Consider the following 25,672-nt stretch of genomic DNA (forward strand, 5'->3'; position numbering starts at 1 on the left):
AAAGAGTCAAGGCAACAGCAGGACAGGAATCTGGATTCTGTTACTTACTAGTGGTAAGAATGAAAAAATCCCTTCTTCATAGAGCCTCTATTTCCTTAACCATCTACTGTATACAAATAATAATAGTAACAGCTAGCATATACATGCATACTATGGGCCAAGCACTGCTCAAGGCACCACATATATACTAAGTAATTTAATCCTCACAACAACTCTCTAATAGGTCCTATTATCACCCCATTTTAAAGATGAGGACACCGAGGCAAAGAGAGGTTAAGTAATTTGTCCAAGGTCACATAACTGGTAAGTGACTGAGAGGGAATTTGAACTTAGAAGTCTGGCCCCAAAGTCTGTGCACGTAATCATTACAACATAACGCCTCCTCTATAGTAACACTTACCCTGTTAGCTTCGCAGAGTCGTCGTGATGACCAAATGAGTTAATGTGCCACAACACTTTATAACTACAACCCCATTATAAGTAAGACATTATTACGAGACTATGGCTATAAAGGTTTTATCCTGAAAGTACACATTTGAGAAATTGTTTGAGACCAGGTATAAAATGACTTGAGATAGAAAAGTTTCACCAACTTTCAGAATCTTAGATATGCAGTGCAGAATTAGTCAACATGGGTTATACACTGTAGTATTTTGAGTTATGTTTAAGATTTCATAACTGTTTTTTATAAAAACTGCGTTATTACTTGGGCAATCTTTTGATATTCAGTTAAAGATGTACAGACTGTACTAATTTTGACTACAAAAAATGTCAAGGTATCAGTCAAATTAGTGAGAAGCTTGAGACATAATAAATTTTTATCAAATTCACCTCGTACTGAGAAAAAATATTTTAATCCTTCTCCCCTACTATAGCTCTCTTGAAAACTAACACTGCAGAATAGATACCATATATTATTTAATGTAACTCTGCATACGTGCAAAAGCATGTATATGCTTCACAACTGTAAAAGGTATAGTGACAATTAAAGGCATCCCCAAAGCCAATCTGTAAAGATTCTCTTGTATTTATTCTACAGTCCTAGCTCTAGCAATTCTACACCCTATTCATCCCACCAAATATGGAACAAATTATTAACACTCCATCATATTTTCCATAATGTCTAAAGCCACCACTAATACAACAAAATATTTTAAATTGCTGTTGGGCATTTCTTGCTAGAGAACAAAAGCAGATTATTTACTTGTCATCTCCTCACTAGTCTGTAAAATCCTTGAGGACAGATACTAAGTCTTATTTAATTTGCATCTTCAGTACTTAGCACAGTGTCTGACATACAGTACATGCTCAAATATATTCATTCTTAACTAAATATATAAATCACCTAGTAATGACAGTTTGTTTTTAAAAGAAAATTAACATGAAATCCATGAGAAAAAAAAATACACAAGCAGAGTTTATCCATCGTCTCTAAAATATGGGGACGTATTTATTAACTATTCATATTTTATATCCACTCTTAAACATTTTTCTCTGTATCCTCAAGATAAAACCTTCAAGGCCACAGACAGACTTACTGTAAGCTGTACCTAATAAAGCCTAAGTGCCAGGTACTATATGTTAAACACCAGGAAACCCCAAATAAGGAAGACACAGGCACTGTCTTCATAGAGCTCAGAAACTACAGAAGGTGCACACTTGTAAACAAATAACTATCACAACAATGATCATTTTATCGTAGCTGTGACAAGTACAATGATAGGAGAGTGTCCTATGTCAAATCATACACAAAAATTAACTCAAAATATACCAAAGACCTAAATGTGACTAAAACTATAAAACTCGCAGGAAAAAAAAAGCCACATAGGAGTAAATGTTCACAACCTTGGGTTAGGCTACTTAGATATGACACCAAAAGCACAAGCAACAATAGAAAAACCAGACAAACTGGACTCCGCCAAAATTTTAAATTATTATACTTCAAAGTACACCATCAAAGAAGGTGACAGGACAACACACAGAATGAAAGAAAATATTTGCAAATCAAGTATCTAAGAAGGAATTTGTGTCCAAAATACATAAAGAACCCTTACAACTCAATAATAAATAACCCAACTGAAACAGGCAGAAGAGCTGAAGAGACATTTCTCCAAATAAGACATACGAAAGGCCCATAAGCACATGAAACAATGTTCAACATCATTATTCTTTAGGGAAATACAAATCAAAACCACAATGAGATACTACATCACATCCACCAAGATGGCTATAATCAAAAAGACAAACAATAAAATGTGCTGGTGAGGATGTGGAGAAATTGAACCCTCACAGACTACTGATGGGATTGTAAAATGGTGCAACTACTTTGGGAAAACAGTTTGGCTGTTCCTCAAAATGTTAAACATAGAGTTATCATATGACCTAGCAATTCCACTCCTAGATATACACCCCAAAAAACCCAAAAACATACATCCGTACAAATAATTCTAGACAAATATTCATAGTAACATTATTCATAATAGCCAAAAAATATAAACACCCAATGTCCATCAACTAATGAATGCATTTTTTTAATGTAGTATGTCCATATAATAGAACACTATTTGGCAATAAAAAGTAATGAAGTGGGCTTCCCTGGTGGTGCAATGGTTGAGAGTCCGCCTGCCAATGCGGGGACACAGGTTCGTGCCCCGGTCTGGGAGGATCCCACATGCCGCGGAGCGGCTAGGCCCATGAGCCATGGCCGCTGAGCCTGCGCGTCCGGAGCCTGTGCTCCGCAATGGGAGAGGCCACACAGTGAGAGGCCCACGTATCGCAAAAAAAAAAAAAAGTAATGAAGTACTGATACATGCCACAACATGGATGAACCTTGAAAACATTATGCTAAGTGAAAGAAATCAGTCACAAAAGACTACTTACTGTATTATTCCATTGATATGAAATGTCCAGAATAGGCAAATCCATACAGACAGAAAGCAGATTAGTGGTTGCCAAGAGTTAGAGGAAGGCTAGCAGAGGGAGAATAGGGAATGAAAATAAAAGGCTACAAGGTTGCTTTTTGGAAGGATAAAAATGTTTTAAAATGAGTTAGCGGTGATGGTTGCACAACTAACTCTATGGTTACACTAAAAGCCACTGAATTGCATATCTGAAAATTATGAATTTGAGGGTATTAGTTATATCTCAGTAAAGCTGTTATAAAAATTTTTAAATAACAGAGGAATATAACTAATACACAAGTAGCATAAGGAAGGAGGTATTCAACTCTCCCTTTGTCACTGAACGCTTTGAAAAGGAGAAAATACACTCCTTTCACAATGAGAAAAATTGGATCCTGCAAAACGAAAAGGTTCTTCATTGATGGAGACAGGTCCATCACAACGTTACCCACAGGGGCACTACTTACATAGACTACCAAGAGAATGGAGTTGTACTAAGTATTGACCAGGGTCCATACAGAAGGAAAAGCATGTGGGAATGCAAGAAAGAGTAGTCATATTCAAAGACTGATAATAGCTTGTATGGTTGGGGCATGAGACAAGTGTAGGAGAGACAACTGATGACCCTGAGAAGGAGAATAGGTCACAACCAGTGGTAAAGGAAGGCATACTGGTTAAACACATGTATTCTGGAGTAGATTTTCCTAGATTTGAAACCTGGCTCTACCGTTTACCGTGGCTTTGGGGAAGTTAGTGCCCCTGAGTATCAGTTTCCTCATCTTCAAAAGAGGATAATAGAAGTAGGAGGATTAAATGAGTTATTTCACTTTAAGTGCTTAGAACTTTGCTGTACAAAGGAAGTATCCACTTACTGTCAGCACTATTGCTGGGCTCTAGATTTGAGCATACACTTATTTCTTTATCATAAATCAAACAAAAGGGGACTGCAGATACCGAACTGTGGCTTAACACTGATTTCCTGGTTTGTTAGAGCATCACTTTTTTTTTTTTTTTTTTTTTTTGTCCACAATGTGTGGCATTTGGAACTACCTGGACCAGGGATCGAACCCGTGCTCCTTGCAGTGGAAGTCCAGAGTCTTAACCACTGGACCACCAGGGAAGTCCCAAGCATCACTTTTTATGAGAGTAAAAATCAAGACTATGCCATTAACTCCTTCATTTAATTAAAAAAAAAAATTTAAACCTCATTTGTAGTGTTCAAGGTTCTGCAGCATGCAGAGGTGAACAAAGACTCCCTGATTCCAACCCAGACGAGTAGAGAAATGGCAAAATTACTATCTAACAGCTGCCTGGTAGGCTATCTGAATCAACTTGGTGGTCTTAGTCTTATTTCAAATTCACAATTAGCTGTACTTCTAGCACTCAGCACAAATAGTATGAACAAAATGTCCCTCCAAATAAGAACCAAGGTCTATAGAAGAATTTTTTTTTTAAAGTAAGCTCTGTTGGTGCTGCTTAAATATTTACTTATATGCTATTTTATCAATTTGGCACTTAAAAATATAAAATGTACTCAAATGCAAACTTTATAATCTTGGTAACAGGAAAGTACAATTCTACTAAAAGACATATCAATACAGGTAAATATTAATGATTTTGTAAAGATTCTTTAAAAGCACTTTCTTGAATTAAAGCACTAAGAAATCTTTTTCAAAATTGACATATGCAAATCCTCCACTTTTACCCATGTAAACAGAAGGAGTAAAAGGTCAACGGAGATGTTTCACTTTCAAATACTGTGTTTATACCTACTTAAACCTGAAAAACTGATGTCTGTTTTTACAGCTTCTTTAACATCTAGAGGAGTGCAAAAATAATTACATGACCCTTGCTCTTAAGATACTTACTAGTTGGGAGACAGAAGAAAACAAAATGAGATCAATAAATAAAGTAACTCAAAGTAAAAGTTTAAAGTAATAAACTGAGCATAAAAAATGGCGGAGGGAAATTTAATTACACTGCATGCAATTTCTTTTTTAAATTTTAAGGTAACTGGATAAAGAAGATGTGGCACATATATAAAATGGAATATTACTCAGCCATAAAAAGAAACAAAATTCAGTTATTTGTAGTGAGGTGGATGGACCTACAGTCTGTCATACAGAGTGAAGTCAGAAAGAGAAAAACAAACACTGTATGCTAACACATGTATATGGAATCTAAAAAAAAAAAATAGTTCTGATGAACCTAGGGGCAGGACAGGAATAAAGACACAGATGTAGAGAATGGACTTGAGGGCATGGGGAAGGCGAAGCTGGGATGAAGTGAGAGAGTGGCATGGACATATATACACTACCAAATGTAAAACAGATAGCTAGTGGGAAGCAGCCACATAGCACAGGGAGATCAGCTCGGTGCTTTGCAACCACCTAGAGGGGTGCAATAAGGAGGGTGGGAGGGAGACGCAAGAGAGAAGGGATATGGGGATATATGTATGTATATAGCTTATTCACTTTGCCATACAGCAGAAACTAACACAACACTGTAAAGCAGTTATACTCCAATAAAGATGTTAAAAAAAAAAAATTTTAAGGTAAAATGAAACATACATGAAACAGAGCCAAAAGGTGAAGCATATGTAGGAAGACATAAGAAACTGGAAAAAAAGAGAAATGAAAGCAAAAGATAAAAAAGAGGAGGATTACACATAGATAAATGACAAGTGAAGGACTTTGGCAGGGCCAATTACAATAGTATTAATAGAACTATGAAGTATAAATAATGCAACCCACTGAACGTAAGATCAAAAATACAAAGTGTGAAAAAAAACTACGGTGTTATAAGCAGAGACAGTCGGGGGAATAAAAGAAGAAGAGGATTTCATTACTTCATATTAAGTACTGATGATAGTAAAAATTCTTGGGTAAAGGGGAAAAGAAGTTCTGAGAAAGAAGATGTCCAAGGGATTGTTTGCAGAAATGAACACGGGTTCTGTGAATCCAGAAGATAAGTATATGGCTGTAATAAATAATAAAGGATACAAGGGAGAACATAATAACTTTTTTTCATGATTACAAGATAAATAGTCAACTGAAAAGGAGACCTAAATTTTCATTAAAAAGGGGCATTAAAAGGTTTGACTAGGGCTTCCCTAGTGGCGCAGTGGTTAAGAGTCCGCCTGCCGATGCAGGGGACACGGGTTCGTGCCCCGGTCCGGGAAGATCCCACATGCCGCAGAGCGGCTGGGCCCGTGAGCCACGGCCACTGAGCCTGCGCGTCCGGAGCCTGTGCTTCACAACGGGAGAGGCCACAACAGTGAGAGGCCTCTGTACCGCAAAAAAAAAAAAAGGTTTGACTAAAATATCTTAAAATGAAATTTAAATTTTTAAATAGTTTATTTAATCTTTAACAAAAATTAAGTTGTAACTACATCAAATCTCAGAATACACTAAATCTTACAATCCACAAAGAATGAGTCAGGTATTACTTTATAAGACGTAGGGAGTAATTTTTCCAACTAAAATTTAGACAACATAAAATGGCATCACACCGAGTAGCCCCTGCTCACCACAACTAGAGAGAGCCCGTGCACAGCAACGAAGACCCAATGCAGCCAATAATTAATTCATTCATTCATTCATTTTTTAAAATGGCATCACAGACTATACAGGATCAACTTTGGCAGGATCATTAAGGGGGCTGTTTTTGCAAAAAATAATTCAAAACCTTCGTGAATTTTCTCCAAGGTTCCTAATCCCATAATATTCAAATCGTTTTTCATCCTTGTCAGTTTTCTCTTTTTCAATTAAGAACTGGTCTGGGACTTCCCTAGTGGGTCAGTGGTTAAGAATCCACCTGCCGATGCAGGGGACACGGGTTCGTGCCCCGGTCCGGGAAGATCCCACATGCTGCAGAGCAACTAGGCACATGCACCACAACTACTGAGCCTGCACTCTAGAGCCTGCGAGCCCACAACTACTGAGCTCACGTGCCACAACTACCAAAGCCCGCATGCCTAGGGTCCATGCTCCGCAACAAGAGAAGCCACCACAACAAGAAGCCCATGCGCCGCAATGAAGAATAACCCCCGCTCACCACAAATAGAGAAAGCCGGTGCACAGCAACGATGACCCAATGCAACAGAAATGAATAAATTAATTAAATAAATTTTTTAAAAAAAGAAGTGATCTAACTTAACTAGATCCTCATTTGACAACGGCTTTGAGTGAGGGACCTCCTTAACATCACTTCCATAGACTTAAATTTTACATCTGCAAGATGTGCAATTCACTATATATCCATTATATTGATAGAAGTTTACCAGAATTTAATGCTGAATACTTAGATTTTAAAACAACTTGTAATTTGAGGAGATAAAATTTGAGGAGATAATCAGTCAGATAAAAAGTACCCTCCTGGGCTTCCCTGGTGGCGCAGTGGTTGGGAGTCCGCCTGCCGATGCAGGGGACACGGGTTCGTATCCCGATCCGGGAAGATCCCACGTGCCGCGGAGCGGCTGGGCCCGTGAGCCATGGCCACTGAGCCTGCGCGTCCGGAGCCTGTGCTCCACAACGGGAGAGGCCACAACAGTGAGAGGCCCATATACCGCAAAAAAAAAAAAAAAAAAAAAAAAAAAGTACCCTCCTGCCTTCTTCATTGCACTTAACTGTCCTTTGTATTGTCTGTATATTGTCTGCATCTTTCCCACTATACACTAATTACTGAAAATAAAGAAAATGGTCCATACTAGCAGTCATTCACTTGCAGGTGCACAAAATAAAAACCCTTGATTAGAGGCAGAAGGGACCCATACTACGGACCATTCTCAGAAGCCACCTGAGAGGATACAAAAGCCCACCTAGAAAGGGGAGCTTAAAAAGGTCTGCAGAGTTTTGACAAGGGAACTGTGGTAGGACTAGCCTGGAAGTGTAAGAGTGGAATATTGCTCCTGAGATTCTAAAGGTTAACTGTGACTATATCAGAAGTTGGCTTTGATTCCATGAAATGTCTAGGGGAAAGAGAATAACTATAACCAGAGCCAAAGATGGCCATTCATTCAACAAATATTCCTTGAGTACCTACTATGTGCCACGTACAGGTCAAGCCACTGGGGATACAACAGTAAAAGAGACACTGTTACTGACCTCAGGAAACTTAAATTACTGTGAGGAGAAAGACAATAAACCAATAAACAAAAATGTCAGATAATGGAGCACCATAAAGCAGTGGGATGGAGGTGGAGTACCTATATAAGGTAGTCAGAGAGGTAACACTTGAACAAAAATCCTAATGAAACGAGGGAGTCATGAGAAGCTCTGAGTGTTATTTCGAGTAGAAGACAGACAACATAGGTTCTATAAGGGAACAAGCATAGCTGTTCAAAGAAAAGCGGAAAAGTCAACATGGGTAGAGAAAAGTGAGCAAGACAGGAGTGGAAGGAGATCAACTCAGAGAGATCTGCAGAGGCCAAGTCATGCAGCGCCTTACAGATCAAGGCAAGGAACGAGGATTTCTTAACAATGTGACAGGAAGAAATTGCAGAGTTTACTGACAGGAAAGTAACAAAGAAAGCAGGGACGTGACAAGATCTGATGTGTGTTTTTTAAAGTTTGGATTACTCTGGTGATCAGAGAAATAAACCACCTTCTTTGACCTTACAGACTTAAATTATAAAGAAGCTATCCTTAAAATTTCTGCCATTAAGCCTTATTCTATACAGGAATCTGTTAGTGATTTTAAAAGCTTAAAGATAAAAAAACAGGGCTTCCCTGGTGGCACAGTGTTTGAGAGTCTGCCTGCCGATGCAGGGGACACGGGTTCGTGCCCCGGTCCGGGAGGATCCCACATGCCGTGGAGCGGCTGGGCCCGTGAGCCATGGCCACTGAGCCTGCGTGTCCGGAGCCTGTGCTCCGCAATGGGAGAGGCCACAACAGTGAGAGGCCCACGTACCGCAAAAAAAAAAAAAAAAAAAAAAGATAAAAAAACAAACTTTATACTACTGTCATAATATTCTCAAATCACAAAAGAATAAAGAATTTTTCTACATTATTCTTCAAAAAAAAAAGGTAATTACTCCAACATTAATCTCAACCTAAACCTCACCTGTTCCAACTTTTAGAAGACATTGTTTATAAGATTCTTTTTTTCCTTCCACTGTAAAAAGGAGACAGTTGAAAAAAATGGATTCACGCCAAAAGCTAAAATGCTTCTACTGCCCCCTGGTGCCCATCTTAAAGAATGAAGACCTTCCCACATTAGTTTGGAACTAGTAATGAACACATTCACTGGATTTTGGAATAGAGCTTCTAGCATCCTCTGCTGACAGAATCTTGCAGGTGTAATTAAATTGCTCTGTTTTAAAGAACACTAATTTTCCTCTGAAGTTAAAATCATTAAGTTTCCTCACACTGTTTTTTAAAAACTTTTTTCTCCAGTCAGCTGCAATTAAATTAAAATTGGTCATTAATCAAATATTGGTAATGATGATGAAAACAACGTTAAAATCCAGCAGTTTTGAGTACTCAGTATGTGTCAATCCATATGTTAAGTGTTTACAGGCATCATCTCATTCCTCATATAGATCAACTCCTGAGAATAAAAGAGAGTTTTTGTCCACTTTTAATCCTTCAACCTTTGCCTATGCATGAGGGAAAGAGACTGACTGATACAGGTGGTTGGCAATGACCAAGGCCAAGGGATGAGAAGCCTCAGCCCAGAAGTCAGGGAAGCACAGTGGTGACCCAAATTGGACTCTCCACCACAGAACGTGCCAACCAGGGAGTCAGAGAAAGCTCATGGAAAACAGGTGCTCACAACTAAAAAGTCACTGCTACATCTAGCCTTTAGTTACAGTGATAAAAAAGCAACTTTCAATTTTCTGTAGGAACGGGAAATGGGACAGCAAGGATAATGAAAATCCTCAGTAATCCCAGAGTTTCCATTTGATTATGTTACAACCTTCTTTACCTTTAAAATAAAAATCAGAATTATGCACATATAATAGATATGGTTTAAAAAGTATTTTTCACCTCTTTCCTGACTCTATCCCCTTGAATTTTTGTTCACTTATTCAGTTCAAAGCAAAATAATAATATACGTTCAAATACTCACTAAATACTTCTAATTACTTAACAGTTGGTATAGTTTGGCAAAGTTCAATTATGGTTTGCATACCATTTTCATTTGCATTCTATTTGAAAGAACAATTTTATTACCACTGTAGATAAGTAAAATGGAACAAAGGAAAAATGAGTGAAAAGCAAGCTTGTCATCAAAAAAAAATTATGACAAACAACATTAACACTTCCAATCCAGTGACTTCAGCAGCAACACTAAAGCAACTACTAACCAGCAACTGAAGTAAAATGCATATTAAAAAAATTAACCACAATCAGGAGCTATAGTTCTTAATGTAAAATAATCAGTATGTTCTCTGGTAATTTTCCTTCCAATTCTAGTGCTATCAAGAGCTCATTTTTTAAAAGTCTGTGACTAGAAGAGGGCACAAAGAACTATCTGGGTGACAGGAATGGCCTGTATCTTGTTTGGGATGGTGGCTACACTTCGTGTATACAAAACTGTCAAAATTGTTCAAACTGAAACCTTAAGATCTGTGCACATTACTATATATAATTATACCTCAATCAAGACAATCACATTTTAAACTTTGTGGGACTGTTATAAGAAGAGAAAACTACAACTTTTTTTTGCCTCATTTAACAGGTAGGTTCATAAGCAATTATAGTCTATACGATTAAATTAACTAATCTCATTCAACTGTGGGGCAGTTCTTACAATTATTAAACTATTACGTAACTAAATTTTAAGCTTAGGACAAGGCATATATAATGGCTGTTACAAAGCAAGGTGTCTTTTTGCATTTTCATGCTCACATTTTTTCTGTTCAGTCCTCTATCCCAACTTCCATTTTCCCTGTAAAAACTAGGGATTTATATGTCAAAAATAGAAAACACTCTCAAATGTCATAAAATGAGGTTTTTCAATTATAAAAACCAAACACATTCAATTCCAACTGACAAATATTTACTCTATGTACTACATTAAAGGCACTACACCAGAGGTTGCAAGTTTTTAAAAACCACTGTACTATTTATATACAAATCCCTGTACCTAAGGTCATCACAAAGGATTGCAAAGGAGAGGCACAGTAGTTAACACAAGAATACAAGTAATGATTTCACAAGAAAAATAGCTTAAGTTTGCTATACAAGGGAGAAAACAGGCCTGGGAAGTAGCACGTGCAGCTGGCATCTGGAGAGGCTGTTTGAAGGAAGTCACGTCTGAGATGGTCTCCAAAGGCTAGACAGAATTTTAACAAGCAGAAACTGGAGGAATGGGAAGGAAGCATTACCGTTTTGATCAGTGTCCACTCAAAACTAACAGACTCTTTTGTCAGAGAGAATTAATGGGCAAATAGGAATCAGTGAGGTCTAATACATTTACAAATCAGGCCTTCTCTATATTATCCTATTTTAATGAGAGATTAGACATGTCCTTAAAAAAAATCTTGAATTACTGATAGAGCCAGTGCTAAATGAACAATGAATTATACGTCAGTTGTGGGAAATAATAAAAGAAAGTGGGAAGGAGGTAAAACTCTTTTAAAAAAAAAAATGACAATCATAAATTCAGTTGAGGGAAAACTGCTTATTTTGTTTACAGTTATAACTTGCTTCACTAAAGAAGCACATTCTCCTAAAGTAAAAGCATTTAAAATGTACTTTCTTTGTTAAGATCTCTTACTGGGAATGCTTTTGTAAAGTTAAAAACAAAAATCCATTCCTATGCCTCCATTTCTTTATGAACGTTTCAAAGATCCTCTATATAAACGAACTTGACGTGTATAGTTGAACTTGACTAAAATCTTAGCCAAGGCTAGTTTTATGGAATCTCTCCTTAACAAAATGAACCATAAAGATTGCACCTCATTCCAGAAGAAATAAAAACAGCAGAATAACTAAATAGCAGGATGAAACAGACAGGAATTCAAATGAAATCCATACATGCTAATATAGTAACCAAATCCTAGGAGTTTAAAGATTGCATTAGTAAACATAAACTATGTCTTTTGAGACTTTGGAGAAAGGCAGCTAATCTGTTCACAATGTGCAAAATGAAATCAAATAGAGTATACATATGTATGTCATATCGATACAATATTAAAGGACTATTCACAATGCCTAAAAAGATTTAAAAAGTAAATAAATAATTTGCAATTACTGTAAGTGAAAGTACCAAGCACTGAGTATAAATTCATGCACACTACATAGTTGCCAGTTGCCGCCCCCATCATCCATCCTTTGTAATGGAAGCATTGAATTTTAGCTAGAATCCTGGATCCCTAAAGTAAATATTGTATTTCTCATGTGACAGAAAGATATAAAGTTCAAAATGAGTAGCCTTCTTTATCCCTTCTGCCTTCCTGCTGACAAAACTGCAAAAATAATGGCTACAGCTAAAGCGTCCATGTTGAAGCCCACACATTGATGATGGAAGAACAAAAAGACGGAAGATCTTAGATCTGTGATATCCTGGAGCTTAGAGCTGTGATATCCTGGACCTGCAAACTAGCCCTGGTCTATTTAAGTCTTTATTTCATTTATGTAAGACAGAAAAAAAAAAAAAAACTTCTAGCTGTTTAAGTCACTGTTATTTTCCATTTTCTGTCACCGGCAGCCAAATCAATATGTACTAACTGATATATAGGTTCACCACCTAACAAAGGCTCAAAGCTCAATGCCACTGGCTTCCAAGTATGGGAGGCAGCACAGTAATGTTAAAAGCACAGACAGCCTGGGTTTGAACAGAAACTCTTCCACTGAAGAGTGAGATAAGTGAGTTAATGAATAAATTGGGCCAATTATTTAACCTCTGTGGGAAAAAATTTAATATTTACTGATTATTTAGTGGTTCTTCTTTTTTGTATTGAAAAGCTTTATAGTGCTTATATTTACATTCAGATGCATCTCTCACTAAGCTTACTTCTAATTTTTGTTGTTGTTCCTGTTGTAATACAGGTATCTCTTTTTCAATTTTAACCCTTTAAACTAGACACTACTAACCTGTTTTTTTTTATAGTTTGTTGTTGTTGTTTTTTAAAGTCTTTATTGAATTTGTTAGAATATTGCTTCTGTTTTACGTTTTGGTTTTTTGGCCGCAAGGCATGTGGGATATTAGCTCCCCAACCAGGGATCGAACCCGCGCCCACTGCATTGGAAGGTGAAGTCTTAACCACTGGACCACCAGGGAAGTCCCTTATTAATCTGTTTGGATTAGTCCCTTTTTGCTGTTTGGTAGAGTCATATCAAATACAACAATATTCTCACTTCTTTTAATACTCTTGATTATTTCAGTTTGTTTAATTAGCAAAAATGTCTAGAATAATATAATAATGTGACAGCTACCATCTTTTATTTCTGATTTTAAAGGGAATACCTCTAGTGCTCCTTAATTATGTTTAACACTGACTGGTGGTATGAAGCATGAATGAATCATTTAATACAATATTAAAGTTCCCTTTTAGTTTCATTTTTAAATGTTTGTATTAGGAATCATGTTAATTTTTTTAATTCTCTTTGTTATATATTAAAATAGATGATCGTAATGATAAATACCAGGCACCGTTCTATGGGTTCTATATATATTCATTCACTTATTCAATCATCCACACAACTCAAGTTAGGTGCTTTATTAGCCCTATTTTACAGAGGAGGAAAGAAAGACACAGAGAGGTTAAGTAATGCCCAAAGTCACACAGCTTGAAAGTGAAAGAGCTCCAACTGTCTTCAAAGTCCATTTCCTTAATCACTACTCTATATTGCCTCCCTATATCTGTATTTTGTCTCTTTTTATTGCCTGGATTACAATCATAGTGGTCCAGTCAACAGCAGAAGCTGATAGATGACTTACATGGCTACTGATATTGAAGTGATATCAGATTAGACTAAGGTGGTAGTAATGGAGACAGAAATGGAGAGATCTGGTATAAACTTTGAAGACAGAGCTAGTAAGAAGAGTTAATGAATTAGAGATTGGATATAGGGTAAGAAGGAAAGAAAGGAATCAATAATGGTGACGAGGTTTTGTGGCTTACCCATAACAAATACAGAACTTTGTTTCCTGTGTGTTTTATATTAACTTTATTTATGTACCTTGGTTTTCCTTTTTTCATTAATTCTTCCTAACTTATGCTTTCTTATAGCATTTCACCTCATTAAATCCTTTTTGGAACAAGGTAAAACACACAAAGAAGTAAGTGTACTCACCAGTACTTAAGACATTTTATATTCAATACTGTTCTGTTTGGGTTTTTTCCTATGTCTGCCCTAGATTTTTGAATTAAGATCATAACTGCCTTATAACAGAGGACTGCTATTTGTACTCCCATCATTTGTTTCTAATGACAGGCACAGTTTATGATCAGTGTGGAAACTGGAAAAGAATAGAAACGTATAGGGCAGAAATAAGCATTATCCTCACTCCCATAATACAGAAGTAAGCAATGGGAGGACTTTTTTCCATACAGACGCAATATTTAAAGTTTTGAAATCATACTGTCTATACAGTTTTATGTCCTTTCCTATTGCTATTGAAAACTCTTATTAAACATGTCTAATGACTACATAATGCTTTTATATGACTACACAACAATTTACTGGTCCTTCTCCCATTATTAGATATTTATTTACATTATTTCTAATTATTCTAATGTTTTAAATGTCAGTTATTTTCAAACTTTTTTAGACATGGAAACTGTCAAGAGAAAGCTCTGAGCAAGACTAACATGAAACAGAGCTGACCTTGTTGAGTGCAGGGGAGGGACCCAACCCTACCACAACTGCCCCCCAACAGCATTCCACGGAACACATTCTGAAAACCACTGCTATATGCAGCACTGTGATAAACATCTATGTACATAAAGTTTTTTCCAAATTTTCTTAGTCTAGAATCCTGAAGTGATATTACTAAGTTTAAAGGAAATGAACATTTTTAAGGCTCCTGATATTTAGTGATATAGTCTCAATAACTGACAGAGCTATTGGCTCAATTCCTAGAACACCAACCTCTTCATAGCCCTTCACAAAACTTGACAATTATAATTTAATAGGGTATAATTCGAGATAGGCATAAAAAGACATAAAAATGAGAGAGATTCAAAAGGCCAGGAACTTACCATCTCTCCCATGCCATCTTCAGAAGCAATTAAACACTAATGCTTTTCAGAGACATCAACCTTCACATATCATAAAAGGAACATTTTTCAAAAAATAAAAATCAAAATAAGTATTATTTCTAAGCTATCTGGGAGAAAGAATATTCTTATACGTTTTATATGAGAACTTCAAAGTGGCTTCATTAGCACAGAGAAACAGGGCAGCAATTCCATATCCTTGTTTTTAGGAAACATTATTCTGTAAGCAATAGCCCATGTCCTTAAGCATCCATGAGGCATGATACAGATAATAACCTATGAAGGTACCCTAAGTTAGTTAACCTATGACCCCAACTGTGACTATTTAAGTGAGAGTCACAAGTGGTTTGGGAAGAGGTGCATCAGAATAACCTATGAAGCCTTTGGTTACAACACAAGATTGCAGGATTTGACGCAGGTTCACCCTAGTCCTACTTAATTGATCTCTGGATTACAGAACCTACAAATACATGTTTTTTAATTGTACCAAAGATGATTCTCACATTCAGATGAAGAATCACTTGGTTATTAAAAATATTTTTCCATTAATTTCAATAATACTTGCTGAAATATCTAGCCACTCAAGTATGTAAATTTGGCTGCTTTCCTACCAAGTAGAATGTCTCTCTAAAACGTCACAGTGCTTTGCAAGTCTCTGAGCAGCAAAAAAAATCAGATTCTATTCAGGAATCCCCATGAGTCAAACTCACTTGCTGTGGTAGTTTATTTTCCCTCATCTAGGGAATGAGTACCATTACTTGCAATATGACTTGTGTTATCAATAGTTTAATCTTGCAGCAGTGAGGAAAAGGGACTGAAGATCCTAGAGGCAAAGAGATAAGCTAAGTGACCACAGCAAAAGTTCAAGTGGGAAAGCAAATGCCTGAGTTTGATCTTAAATGCTGAATTTAGAATATTGTGGGGGCTTAAATATGGGCATGTTTCATGAGTGGTTAGAAAGCTGAATCTGAAGTTCAAATGAAATGAGGTAATGCCTCCAGTTGCTCTGAGTGAATAGGAGTCATGAGTACAGGAAGATGTAAGAAACTCCACCCAGGCCAAATATGAAACGTTAAGGTACACAAGGACATACCCTCAGGGAATGCTTATGGTTGGAGAAATGTAAGGAAATATGAAGTAGTAAAAGAGGCTCTAGCGGAAATGTAAGCACCACCAGAGCAGGGATTCGTCTGCATTATTTTCTGCTGTATCCCTAACACCTGCAAAGTACCTGACTCATAAGATGTGCTCAATAAATATCTGTTGAAAAAACAGCCAAAGAGATAGGCAGCAAGCCAACAGTATACAGAAATGGCAAGGGAAGAGTTTCAAGGAAGAAGAATTCAACATTGTCCAATAATGCAGAGGTAGGTACAAAATGAGAACTGAGAAAGGGTCTTTGGATATTTGGATTTTGTCACTGGGGATCTCTATGAAATGGTAAGAGCAGAAGCTGACAACAGAGATTTAGGGAGAAACTGTGTAGTGACGAAAGAGAGGTGGCAAATATAAATACTGCTTTCGAGACATTAGCTGATAAGAAAAAGAGGAAATCGGACAGTAGGTTGGAGGGGAAACTGACTTAAAGGAAGATTTCAGTATGTTTGCAAGCTTAGAGCCAAGAGCAAGTAGAAAGAAAAAGGCTAAAACAAAAGGAAACAAAAAATACAAAAGGTTGATGGTGATGAATCCAAGTATGAGAGAAAAAAGGAAAGGAAATCAAGGGCACCTACACAATGGTTAAGCCTTAATAAGTAGACGGGACAATTCTGACATATCCCAAATTGTAAAAATATAACTAGCATTCTGATATATAAAACAATCTCTTAGAATTTTGCTTAGCATTACCTCAAACTGATTTCCTGAAGGAATCAAATTAAGTTTCTGAATCAACAAGCAAAGAATTACTAGGCCCTAAGTCCAACCAACCACAAAAAGAAAATTCTTTCAAAGGCCAGAAACATTTGAAACTCAGCGTTGAAACACAGGCCCAACACTGCAATGCAAATAAAATGAATCATGCTACTTTGTCTATTTTCCACAATAACATTCATATTCAAGACAGTAATCAACAGATTTCCTTTGCCTATGATCCCTAATTCTACTACTGTTTGATCTAGAAGGCTGCCAATGTCCCACTTATCAAATATAATAAAGTAGAAAAGTTTGTTCTCACTCAGAACTTAAAAAACAGACTGACGTTGCCACTCATCTACTATCAAACCACAAAGTCTGAAAATCGAAGGCCTCCATTCAAGGCCAATATAATTTACCTGAATCTAGGAAGGCTACTGCAAAGCCACATTCACAAAATTTCCAAGCTATCTGCTTCATCCATCACCTCTGCCCTAGTCTTGAAAATGCTGGTTGTGATATATATTGGAAAGAAAAATAGAAGGAGAAATGGAAAGGAAATAAGGAATCTCCCACTCTTGTTTTATCTCCAATCTAAAGTTTCAGAGTTAATCCATTAACAATGGTAATAAGTATTGAATTATCAATTAGGGCATACTTTAACACTGAAGCTGTTACTGGCACAAATCACCAACAGACTTGTTATGACCTGCATGTTATTTAATTAGCATTTTCTGTTTACTATGTTTACAAGAGGAAAGGCACACCATAAAAAGACTTAATGTTTTACTTCCAAAAAGAACCAGCACAAAATCTTATAAAAAAAACAGAAAGCTGTCATTCAGTCTCCTGATACACTTTAATTACAGCTATGTTAAGATTTCAAATGGACTTCTAAGCCCCACACCCACGCATGTTTTTCCTTCTCTGCATAGCCAGCTGCCCTGGGTTTACTCACCTATCAGCTCCAAGTCAAAGGTCCAATCTTCATTAACCCTCTATTCTAGAGAAGTTGATTTTCCCATCTTCCCAAATCTAATCTTGTACACTGTGCCTCTGTTCCGGCCATTCACTCTTCTTAGATAGGAGGTGGCCTCCACTCACCTCACCCATCAAAATGTTACCCTCTACAGGGCTCATTCAAATTCCACCTCCTCCACAAAGTACAGGTATCCCCTCTTATCCCTGGTTTTTGCTTTCTGCAGTTTCAGTTACCCTTGGTATGAAAATATTAAATCAAAAGTTCCAGAAACAAATAATTCGTAAGTTTTAAGTTGTGTGCCTTTCTGAGTAACATGACAGAATCTCAAGCTATCCTGCTCCTTCCTGCCCAACAAGTAAAGCATCCCTTTGTATAGTGTATCCTGCCCAGCAGTCACTTAGTAGTCATCTGTCAAGATATCACAGTGTTTGTGTTCAAGTAATTCTTATTTTACTTAATAACAGCCCCAAAGTGCAAGAGTGATGCTGGCAATTTGAAAATGCCAAAAAGAAGCTATAAAGTGTTTCCTTTAAGTGAAAAGTTGAAAAGTTCTCAACTTGATAAGGAAAGAAAAAAAATGGTATGCAGAGGTTGCTAGGATCTACAGTAAGAACAAATCTCCTATCTCTGAAATCATGAAGAAGCAAAAAGAAATTCATGCTAGTTTTGCTTTCGCACCTCAAACTGCAAAAGTTATGACCACAGTGCATGATCTTAAATGCTTAATTAAGATCGAAAAGGCATCATACCTGCCCAATACTATATTTTGAGAGAGAGGGAAAGACCGCATTCCCATTCAGGCATACCTTGTTTTATTGCTCTTTACTGCGTTTTTTACAAATTGAAGGTTTGTGGCAACCCTGCTTGGAGCAAGTCTATTGGCACAATTTTTCCAATGCATTTGCTCATTTCATGTCTCTGTGTCACATTCTGGTAAATCTCACAATATTTCAAACCCTCCACCAGCAAAATGATTACAACTCGCTGAAGGCTCAGATGATGGTTAACATTTTTTAGCAATAACATATTTTTAAATTAAGGTATGTACATTGTTTTCTTTTAGATATAATGCTATATTGCACACTTAATAGAGTATAGAATAGTATAAACATAACTTTTATATGCACTGGGAAGCCAACAAATTCATGTGACTTGCTCTATTTCAGCATTTGCTTCATTGTGGTGGTCTAGAACCCAACCAGCAATACCTCCAAGGTATGCCAGTAACTTTTACTACAGTACATCATTATAATTGTTCTATTATAAGTTACTATTGTTAATCTCTTACTGTGCCTAATTTATAAATTAAACTTTATTACAGGTATATATGTATAGGAAAAACATAGTGTATATGTAAAGGTTGGTACCATCCACAGTTTCAGGCATCTACTGGGGTATTGAAACATATCCCCCTGGATAAGAGGGGATTACTGTATTTCTTCTCTGGATCTGATCTCATCAGCCTCATCTTTCCACTTCCCCCTAGTAAGAAAAAACAGCCATGCACTAATCACATGACATTTCACCACACTATCATGTACTTGCACACATTTAGGTCCTCATTATAGCAACTTTTTTTCTCCTCACAACACCCTTCATACTTCTATTCTCTCTTCCCCGGTACCTTGCCAGCATTGCAAACCTGCATTCATCAGCTCAGACAAAAGACCACAGATTGGGTGGTTTAAAGATTAAAAATTTATTTTCTCACAGTTTTGGAGGCTAGAAGTCCATGACCAGGTGCCAGCAAATTTGGTTTCTGTTGCAGACTTTCTTCCTGGCTTATAAACAGCCAGCTTCTTGTTGTTATGTGCAGACCTAGCTCTCTAGCATCTCTCTTCTTATAAGGAGGCTAATCCTATTTGGATCAGGACCCACCCTTATGACCTAACTTAACCTTGATTATTTCCAAAGAGGCTCATCTCCAAATACAGTCACACTGAAGGTTAGGACTTCAACATATGAATTTGGGGGGCACACAAACATTCATAACAAACAAACATAAGTCATTCTCACATATGATAGTTCAACCTAAATATTACCTACTCTATGAACCACCCAAAATAATTAAACACATCTTTTCCTTGTCCACCACACACTGTGGCCTAGATGTGTGGTTGCTGTTGTTTCTGATTACCCATGTATGCTTGAAAAGAAAATGCTGGATGAAGGTTCTATATATGTTCAATAGATAAAACTTGTGCATTTGTATTGCTAAAATCTATACTCTTACTAACTGCCATCTTAACAATTCCTGAATTGTTTCTGAACAATCTTCCATTATCACTGTACGTCTGTCCATTTCTCCTTATAATTCTGTCAATTTTTGCTTTGATTATATTGTGTTAAAATGCACACAGGTTAAGGACTATCATTTCCCTGGAGAATAAATTGTTTCTTTTACCATTAGCTAATGACACTCATTTTATCTTTACATTAATTTTATAATACTAATCAGTTATCTTTCAGTTAGTATTTTCCTGCTATAGTCTCCTTTATTCCTTTTTCTTTCAACCTTTCTATGTCATTACATTTTAGATGTATCATTCATAAGCAGAATATGCCTGAATTTTTTAATCCAATCTGAGAAGTTTTGTCTTTTAAGTGGCAAGTTTAGCCATTTACATCTATTGTGAATAATGATATACAGCTGACCTTTGAACAACATGACTTTGAACTGCAGAGGTCCACTTATAAGCAGATTTTTTTTTAGTAGTAAATACTACAGTACTACATGATCCACAGTTGGTTGAATCTGCGGATGTGGAGCCTCAGATGTGGAGGAACCGTGTAAATGGAGGGCTGACTGTAAATTATACTCGGATTTTTGACTGCTCAGAGAGTCGGTGCCCCTAATTCCTGCAATGTTAAAGGGTCAACTGTATTTGTATTCATGCTTACCATCTTATTTTGTGATCTCTATTTACCAAGATTTTCATCTACTTCTTTTTTCCCCTTTCCTGTCATTTTTTGGAATGACTGCGCTTTCTTCAATGGCATATCAAGAGCATTTCAGTGGTAGTATTACAGACCAATAAGGGGGTACATTTTCTTTAGAGAATTTAAAAACAAAAATAAAATCAACTAAAGATGAGACTACTTTTTATTATCATCAGGTGCTGGCAATTCTAAAACTGTCAGTTTAGAAATGTGTTTTTGTGTTTTGCTATGATTAGTGCTGAGTTTTGATGACACATATGTAAACTTCAAATTAGCATATTTTTATTACTTATCTTTTAATAAACATTGCATTCTACACGAAGTTAGTTTGGCGCACTCCCAGTTATACTATCTGCACCACATACATGCACAAATGTACTCAGCTACACACATGTTCAGATAATATTTTTAATGGTTCAGAATCATTCAAGCTTACTTCAAGGGTGGTTTCATATCTCCAATCCCTGGTGTACTTCATGTTCTTGCATTTAAACAGTAGGTTCAAAATAAACAATGATTATAAAGTCAAAGAAACAAAAAGAGTCTTCCATTCTGCTATACTTTCAATGCCAGGAGGAAAAGACAAAAGATGGTAGACTAGGTAGGCAGAAGAATTCAAAATGGGAATGTTTAAACACCTCAATTGTTTTCATCAAAAACATTCTAAAGCAATGGATCATTTAATGACAACATATGCCATTATTTAGCCATTTTCTCCGATTTTTACAGAAGAAACTTTAGAAGTTTTTACCAAATATATTAGAAAATGATGGATTTTCTGGAAGAAGAGATTTTAGTGAAAGTGTTTTAAGAACAGAGATATTTACAAGACAGTATGGTACTGGCACAAAAACAGAAAGATAGATCAGTGGAACAGGATAGAAAGCCCAGAGATAAACCCACGCACATATGGACACCTTATCTTTGATAAAGGAGGCAGGAATGTACAGTGGAGAAAGGACAGCCTCTTCAATAAATGGTGCTGGGAAAACTGGACAGGTACATGTAAAAGTATGAGATTAGATCACTCCCTAACACCATACACAAAAATAAGCTCAAAATGGATTAAAGACCTAAATGTAAGGCCAGAAACTATCAAACTCTTAGAGGAAAACATAGGAAGAACACTCTATGATATAAATCACAGCAAGATCCTTTCTGACCCACCTCCTAGAGTAATGGAAATAAAAACAAAAATAAACAAATGGGACCTAATGAAACTTCAAAGCTTCTGCACAGCAAAGGAAACCATAATCAAGACCAAAAGACAACCCTCAGAATGGGAGAAAACATTTGCAAATGAAGCAACTGACAAAGGATTAATCTCCAAAATTTACAAGCAGCTCATGCAGCTCGATAACAAAAAAACAAACAACCCCATCCAAAAATGGGCAGAAGACCTAAACAGACATTTCTCCAAAGAAGATATAAAGAATGCCAACAAACACATGAAAGAATGCTCAACATCATTAATCATTAGAGAAATGCAAATCAAAACTACAATGAGATATCATCTCATACCAGTCAGAATGGCCATCATCAAAAAATCTAGAAACAATAAATGCTGGAGAGGGTGTGGAGAAAAGGGGACACTCTTGCACTGCTGGTGGGAATGTGAATTGGTTCAGCCACTATGGAGAACAGTATGGAGGTTCCTTAAAAAACTACAAATAGAATTACCATATGACCCAGCAATCCCACTACTGGGCATATACCCTGAGAAAACCAAAATTCAAAAAGAGTCATGTACCAAAATGTTCATTGCAGCTCTATTTACAATAGCCAGGACATGGAAACAACCTAAGCGCCCATCATCGGACGAATGGATAAAGAAGATGTGGCACATATACACAATGGAATATTACTCAGCCTTAAAAAGAAATGAAATTGAGTTATTTGTAATGAGATGGATAGACCTAGAGTCTGTCATACAGAGTGAAGTAAGTCAGAAAGAAAAAGACAAATACCGTATGCTAACACATATATATGGAATTTAAAGGAAAAAAATGTCATGAAGAACCTAGGGATAAGACAGGAATAGAGGCGCAGACCTACTGGAGAACGGACTTGAGGATATGAGGAGGGGGAAGGGTGAGTTTTGACAGGGCGAGAGAGAGTCATGGACATATACACACTAACAAACGTAGTAAGGTAGATAGCTAGGGGGAAGCAGCCGCAAGGCACAGGGATATTAGCTCGGGGCTTTGGGACAGCCTGGAGGGGTGGGAGGGGGAGAGTGGGAGGGAGGCAGACGCAAGAGGGAAGACACATGGGAGCATATATATATGTATAGCTGATTCACTTTGTTATAAAGCAGAAACTAACACACCATTGTAAAGCAATTACACCCCAATAAAGATGTTAAAAAAAATAAATAAATGAAAAATAAAATGAAAAAAAAAAAAGAACAGAGATATTTAAAAGCCACTAGGACTGACATCAAAAGAAAAATGATATGGTCAACACTGCAGTTTCAGGAATTTACTGTAAAACAAAATTTTTAATGAAACTGCCTGATTTATTCTTATGTTCCTCTTTTCCTAATTTTATATACACACACATACACATGTGTGCATGAAAAGCTTTCTTTAATAAACTATGAATAGACATAGAATGACCAATTTGGTATACTGTGTAGTAATAAGCAAAGAATGCCCATTTTGATGAAGTCACTGACAGATCTGCAAAGGTTGTCAGTTTCTCTTCTGACCATTATTATTTGTTTCAACTCATAATTATTACTGAAAATAATCTGTCACATAGAGAAAGGTGGTATTAAAAAATGATCCATTCTAGGTATCAAAAATACAAAGTACATCAATGGTTTTCTTTATATGTTTTTCCTTTTACTATTTTGGAGGTTACACAATTTCTATTTTGGGGGCATTTACTCTTAAAATTGTAACTTGCAACTTGACCTAAGCTAATCTAAAATTAACTAATAACATCTCTAGCCTCCGCCCAAATAATATGATTTCAAAATGACTGAACTGATTCCACTCTCCTATCTTCCACATTATTGTTCAAAATAATATTAGATCCACTTTATTTTTAAATCGTCCCAGATTTATTCATCATCAACATTACACTCAATGCTACATAAACTTAACAAAATGTTTATTAACTTTTTAACACATTGCTTCCTACTGTCCATTTATTATTTTTGAGTTCTACTTCTTTGTTCCTGAAATACAGTCTTTAGAGTTCTTTCAACAAGGGGCTGTCAGTAGTAAACTCAGATTTTTTTTTTAATTTGATCTCATTCATGAATAACTATCTAGCAGGGAACTGATCTTTACTCTAAAAGACACTACTCCACTGATTTCTTAAATTACTACTGAAATACTTACTTCCTCCTCTTCTGAATCATCATCATCATCATCATCATCATCTTCTTCCACATCTTCACCAAGAGGTGGAGGTAAAGGACCAAGGATATCTTCCTCCATATGATTAACTGGTTCTTCTGCCATTTTAAGGGGTAAAGGGGGGCCAATTAACTCATCACCAGAAGATTCAGAACTTGCTTCACTTTCACTGCTGCTTGTATCCCTGAAAATATAGAAACAGAAACTCATTGCCTTTGCTGAAACAAAGAAAGTACTCTGGAGATAATACTGATTTCTCAGGAAACCCTGACTCTCCTTTTAACAACTGAGTTTTTTTAATGTTTTTAAATTTGTAATTCAAACATTGAATGTGTGACTCAAATATTATTTCACCTAAAGAAAGTAAAAAACTTCTTTTATCTATCTTACCTAAATACAAAGTCAGAGACAAAAGCTCAGAGCAATTACATGTTAGAGGCCCATTAGATAATCCTCATTCATAAAGAGCCAGCAGAACAACTGGAATGTGGAAGAAAAACTACTAGATACTACACCATAAGAAAGAAAACTACTGAGATAACCAATGTTTCTATTCACTATATGTGAATACAATCACTGTTTGCCACAGAAGTAAATAAAGTCAGTCATGTAAGAAAGTTAATATTACTGTCAAAATGTTTCAATATATTTTCTGAAATACAAATTATTTCTCAGTGCTAACCCGAGTTTGCTGAGTTGCTAAAATGTTAAACGTATTGATAGCTTTCCTGGATTGTAAAGATACCTTACCCTAGGGAGTATCATATTGATTCTCAACTGTTTTTCTACCCAACACACCTGAGGACTATTACACACTCTCATTAAAGTCTATATCAAACACCTTTATACATTCGGAAGCTACCACCATCCACCATCCCTCTACCTCCCACCCCATCCCAAAAGGTTGAGAACTGCATTCCTAATTATATCAATTAATCTATCAAATATTTTCTAGGATTCAAAGTGTCACTGCCTTCTAATGAAGTATCTCTAGAATATAAGCTCAATGAAAGCAGAAATTTGTCTGTTGTGTTCATTGCTGTGGCTCTAGCACCTACATGATGCCTGACATAGGTAGTCAGTATCTACTGAAGAAAAAAATGGGATTTTTCTTTTTATTTTCATCTAGGTTCAATATTAAAAGGAATACATACTCACATACATGTTATCCTTATACAAAGACAGGAGCTAGCAAACCTCCATAAAGAGAATTTCTCTTTTTTTTCAACAGTTAAGTTCAAGGTGCTCCAGCTCCACAGGCCTTCTTCATAACTGAACACTTGAAGCTTGGTTCAGCCTGAGGGTCTTTGCACTTGCAGTTCCCTCGGCTAAAACACTTGTTACATGGCCTCTTTCTCATCATTCAGTTCTCCTCAAATGTCACCTCCTCAAAGAGGCCTTCAGACACACACCCCTTTCTAAACTTTCAAACACACCCCCATCAGTCACCATTACC

At 36.5% G+C, this 25,672-nt stretch overlaps 1 protein-coding gene across 1 annotated transcript in view; it reads right to left on the bottom strand.

Moving 5' to 3' along the window:
- Positions 1 to 25,672, bottom strand: part of WDR70 (WD repeat domain 70) — a 311,155-nt gene that overhangs the window by 267,597 nt on the left and 17,886 nt on the right. The window contains 1 exon segment of the mRNA XM_032628142.1: positions 24,199 to 24,400. Within this exon segment, the coding sequence (XP_032484033.1) occupies positions 24,199 to 24,400 (202 nt within the window).

This window comes from Phocoena sinus, chromosome 3, assembly GCF_008692025.1.
Source record: "Phocoena sinus isolate mPhoSin1 chromosome 3, mPhoSin1.pri, whole genome shotgun sequence".
NCBI classification, from domain to species: domain Eukaryota; kingdom Metazoa; phylum Chordata; class Mammalia; order Artiodactyla; family Phocoenidae; genus Phocoena; species Phocoena sinus.